Below are 4,798 nucleotides of genomic sequence, written 5' to 3'. Positions count from 1 at the left end.
GGGTCGACTTGGCATGACATGGGTCCGGTGCCGGCTCAACCTTGTATGGGTGCCGAATCGACTTGGGCTCTGGCCCACTCAACTCGACTTGGACCAAGGTTACTCGACTTCTACTTTTCTCTGGATTGACTCTGCTCGACTTTTGCTTGGGCCGACCTAGCTCGAGTTTGGCTTGAATCGACTCGGCTTGACTTTGCTCAACATGGGCCAATATTGACTTGGTTGAACCTATGCCGGAGCCAAGTCAAAATCCAACCCAAAATTTATTTTGAATAATCCAAAAATGTATCCATTTTATATCTAATTCATATCCAATTAAATGGATTGAAATCAATAATCCAAAAATATATGATAAATCCATTTAAATAATTAAAAGTAATATGAATTTATATAATTATGAATATAATTTAGCAATTTGAATTTTTGTTTACACCCTGTAAAGATTATCCAGGTATCTTACTCATCAAATATATTAGGGAAGTGTATGAAGAAGAACGAGGTTGATTACTCTAGATCCATTTTTTATTATGTGATATTTTTCTTCCTTTAAGATATGCCCACAATTGAGCATATAGCTTCAAATTCAATTTGAGCATTTCAATCGAACTCAAGCAAATGAAATGTAAAGGGAGGGGGAGAGAGATGAACTAAAAAATCTGGAACAAAATCGGTATGAATGTATGATTGATTAACTTTTTCTGTGTCAATTGTGAGGAAACACAAATCAAAACCTAAATCGCTACCCACCAATATTTTTTGTGGGCAGTGAATGTATCTATAACTTGAACCTAACTGTGTTGTGTCCTTTCCAAATAATTCTGTACATAAAAAATTGTAAAAGAGGTATATATGGTTCAAAATTCTCTATGGATCATTTCACGCATAAGCCGGGTATGAAGAAAGCATATTGTTGGGTATGCATGGAGTATTCTTCCACACCCGAGCATGCAATTTGAGTATCTCTCTTGCCTTTTCCTTGGCCTTGTTTCCGCTATCCACCTGAAGCACCAAGCACAGTTTCGCCACCACACCCAGTTTCAGCATCTCTTGAACAACATGTGGAGTCGCAGAGAACTTGGAAACACAAAGAAGAATCCTAACAGCCCTATCATTCGCCAATGTCGAAACTCTTAAAATCTTCTTTGAAACAATGGCAAGACCCGCTCCGTGACTCAATAGTTCTGCTCTTCCTTCGGCACACTGGCACAGTATCTCCAACAGCACCAGCATCATCTCACAAGGCTTTCTATCCTTGCAATCCAGAAGAAGCTCTATCAAAACAGGAACTGTTCCGGCTTCCACAGCCTTGATCCTGTTCCTCCCCCAAGGAGAGAATTGGATTAAGGTTTGAATGATATCCTTTGATGTCTTTGTTGAAATCTGATCCTTCAAGACTTGTACTAGTTCCACGAAAAGTTCTTGTCTTAGATGCAACAGTTTCACTGGATCAGCCACTTCAGACATAGATTTCAACAAGAAAACTGCATAAGCGCGTGATTCAAAAAACCCCTTCTGCATGACTCTCGTCAAAGACTCAATAAAGTCTCCGTTTCTGAAGCTAATAAGAGTCTTCAACCCTTGTTCAGATAAATCAAGAGTGTGAAGCAGGCTCAATGCTTCATCGCTTGCAGTTGTTTTCAACTCGAATCCAGATCCATCATTTGGGTCAACCCCATTTGAAGAATCGTTGTTGTTATTGACTACAATCGATGCTAGGAACTCAACAGCACCCGCAGCTTCCATGCATCGCTTATTTGTCTCGCTTCCCGAAGCGATGGATTTGAGTCTTCGGAGGCATGTGAGAGGGGAGTGAGAAGCGTCTTTGAGAAGCTTCGAAATCTGAGTCTTGTTTACAGGAGGTTTTGGAGTTGGGATCCTTTCGATGCCGTGAGAAGCGTTCATTGTACACCAGGCTTGGATGAGTCTCCGAAGAGTGTGGTTGGGGGTGAGATCGGTGTAATCTGTCAAGGGTTGTTTGGTGATGGGGCATGTGGTATTTTTCCTAGAAAAGAGCCACGTTTCGATGCATTCACGGTCGTAGGTGATGCCCGTTGAAACCGTGACCGGGTCCTTCATGATTTGTAAAGAAATGGGGCAGAGGAAGAATGAAGGAACATCGATGTCGTTGTCCATGGCGATGTTGTAGAGGAAGTGTAGAGCCTAACCTTGATGAGAGGGAAAAGGAATTGAAGAAGAAGGTTGTGATTGTTGAATGGTTTGTGAGGGTTTGAATGGTTTTGGAGTTGAGAAATGAGAGGAGGGAGTAGTTGGTATATATAGAAGAGTGGGTGTGGGAGTGGGAAATGTTGTAAAGTCAAAACACGCAAAAAAGTAGAGCCTCCGTTGAAGAGAGAGAAAGAGCGTGCTATGACTATTCCAAAGATGAGATACCCTTTATCCAGTCGTCAACACGTACAAGAGACAAAACATGAACAAGATATCTGAGTGAAACATTTAATGCACATGGGAATTAGCTCATTATTTATCCTCTTTACTTCCTATCAACGTCCTTCTTTCCAGCCTGGAAAAAAAAATATATATATATTAGTAAAAAAAGTGATGATATTTTATCAATTTTTTCTAAGTGGTTTGATTAATACAATTTTAAAATTAAAATTGTTTAATTTAAAAAAAAATTTAATTCTTAATGGGACGACCGATTCAATCAGTGAGTCGGTCAGGAATTCGATCACTCAACCAATCGATCACAATGACAAGGTCACGTGACGACAAGTCATGACTGACTAAGTCAGCATGGTTAATCCACAATTAAAGATTGTTTAACACAATCCTAAACATGAATCAATCTCCTAATCCGGTCCACCAATGAAGGTCCATTAAGGTAATATAAATAACACAAATTTCAATAACCAGATACGTCATTATTTACAGTACTCTGACACCCGAGTGCCGACATCCTGACTTACTTGATCATTGAAGTGCCTTCTGCAGATACCATCCCAACCAATAAAACTAAACGACCAAGTGAAAGAAGGCGAAACAGATAATTAAGAGTGACTCCGACCGACCAAATAAAGTACAAGAACAATCATTATCTAGAATCCAACACCCTGATCGAAAACACAATCTGTTCATACTCAAAATAAAATCTGAAGAAAATGGTTATAACTGGTAAAAAAAATAAATTACTTTAACAGGTGGATCTTAAAAGTCACTAGCAGGTTGTCAACAGCACTCTCGTCAAAACTCATGTTCCATGGTGAACCATTTGCCTGATTGGTAACATTGACCTGTTAATTTAAGTAATAATGCAGTATTTATTATCTGGCTGCTGGCCGACCAAATAAAGTGTTTATTCCACCGCATAATACGTGTAAAGCGTAAACTACAGAAGAAGAAGAAGAAGAAAAAGAAAAAGAAAAAAAAGAGGTTTTAATTTTTCGAGACGATAAAAATTAGTCACTGTTCGGTGACATGGAAATAGCCGTCGGCGTCGTTTCTCATGTGTTACTCTTATTTTCTTCTTTGATCCAGCCTTTTAAGTACCAACATCCTTTGACTAAGTTTATCTCTTTTCCTTTTTCTCATTTTAAGACTACAGTAAATTGCATTTTTTTCTCGAAAATATGATAATAATTTTTTTTATTTTAAATTGCTAAAGATTATCACAATGACCTATTTAAGTTAATATTTTAAACATGATTTTACTATTAATTTAAATTTACTATAAATGATGAAATAGTTACATTTTATTTAGCGTCAGACCAACTTCTAAAAATGATTTTTGCCAGATAAAAGATTGAGTTCAAACCGTAGTTTTAAAATCAAGTTAAATTCTAATCTTATACAATTTAGACGAATTCAATCTATTTTTGTACACAAAATTATATGTATTTGACCTATTGTTGCAATAAATTAGTTCCAAATCCAATTATGTATTCCAAAATGAGATAGCTTCGGGTTAAATGAAGAAAGAGAGACATAAAATAAATTATTTATCAACTTGCTGATTGAAAAACATCTATCAGCTTCATCTTTTTTTAATATAGTATGAAATACACCATTTATCCCATAATTATACTCCTTTTAGAATTTTTTTCTTTGTATAAAACTACTGTTCTTTTGAAAACCTGAATGAAAGTTCAATGTTTCGGATTCATGTCTCTCATTTAATAATATACAAATAATTAATTAAAAAAATCTCATCTAACCAGATAAAAAATTGAAATAAGATTACTTTGGTCAAGATGTTATAATACCTTTAAGATTATAGGTACAATAAGCTTAAAAAATAATTTTTACTTACTAAAGAAAGAATAACACTTTGCATACTATAATTAAAGTGCTTGCAATATATATAAAACAAACATTAAAGTTATAGCGCGATATGACTTTAAGAAACAGGTGATCTTTGTTTAAAATACATATATAGTAATGATAACTAATATAATATTGTATCTAATTAGTGCACGTGAAAATTATTAATGAATGTTTCAGTCTCTAATAAATATTTTTCTGCGACACTATAGAGCATGCCAAATAAACAAGACCATAAAATATGTTTTATTTTTGGCTCATCAACCCACCAACTTACAGTAAGTTAAGTTATAAAAACTTTAGTTCATTAAAAAATAATTTAAATTAAATTGACTCACTTTTAACTCAACGTGAATCAACTTGTTTGTCCAACTCCTATGAGTAATTTAAGTTTTTAAAATTTAATCATATGAAAGAAATATCATAAAGCTAAAATTTCAATGATCAAATTGTTTTCAAAATATTTTCCAAACAGTTACTTCTCTTCACCGTTGTTTATTTTCTCATAATATAACGATTA

General features: G+C 35.0%; 1 protein-coding gene across 1 annotated transcript; it reads right to left on the bottom strand.

The window, feature by feature from the left end:
* Positions 1–657: 657 nt before the first annotated feature.
* On the bottom strand, positions 658–2,258 carry LOC137814637 (E3 ubiquitin-protein ligase PUB22). The gene has a single exon (XM_068617467.1). The coding sequence runs from the start codon at positions 2,131–2,133 to the stop codon at positions 877–879; it is 1,257 nt and encodes a 418-aa protein (XP_068473568.1). The 5' UTR covers positions 2,134–2,258; the 3' UTR covers positions 658–876.
* Positions 2,259–4,798: the final 2,540 nt, after the last annotated feature.

This window comes from Phaseolus vulgaris, chromosome 1 (genome assembly GCF_000499845.2).
Source record: "Phaseolus vulgaris cultivar G19833 chromosome 1, P. vulgaris v2.0, whole genome shotgun sequence".
In the NCBI taxonomy this organism is placed as follows: domain Eukaryota; kingdom Viridiplantae; phylum Streptophyta; class Magnoliopsida; order Fabales; family Fabaceae; genus Phaseolus; species Phaseolus vulgaris.
This window is presented reverse-complemented; position numbering and strand designations above follow the sequence as displayed.

Excerpts from the sequence above, each read along its gene's own strand:
- LOC137814637 (XM_068617467.1), bottom strand. The coding sequence starts at position 2,133 with ATGGACAACGACATCGATGTTCCTTCATTCTTCCTCTGCCCCATTTCT.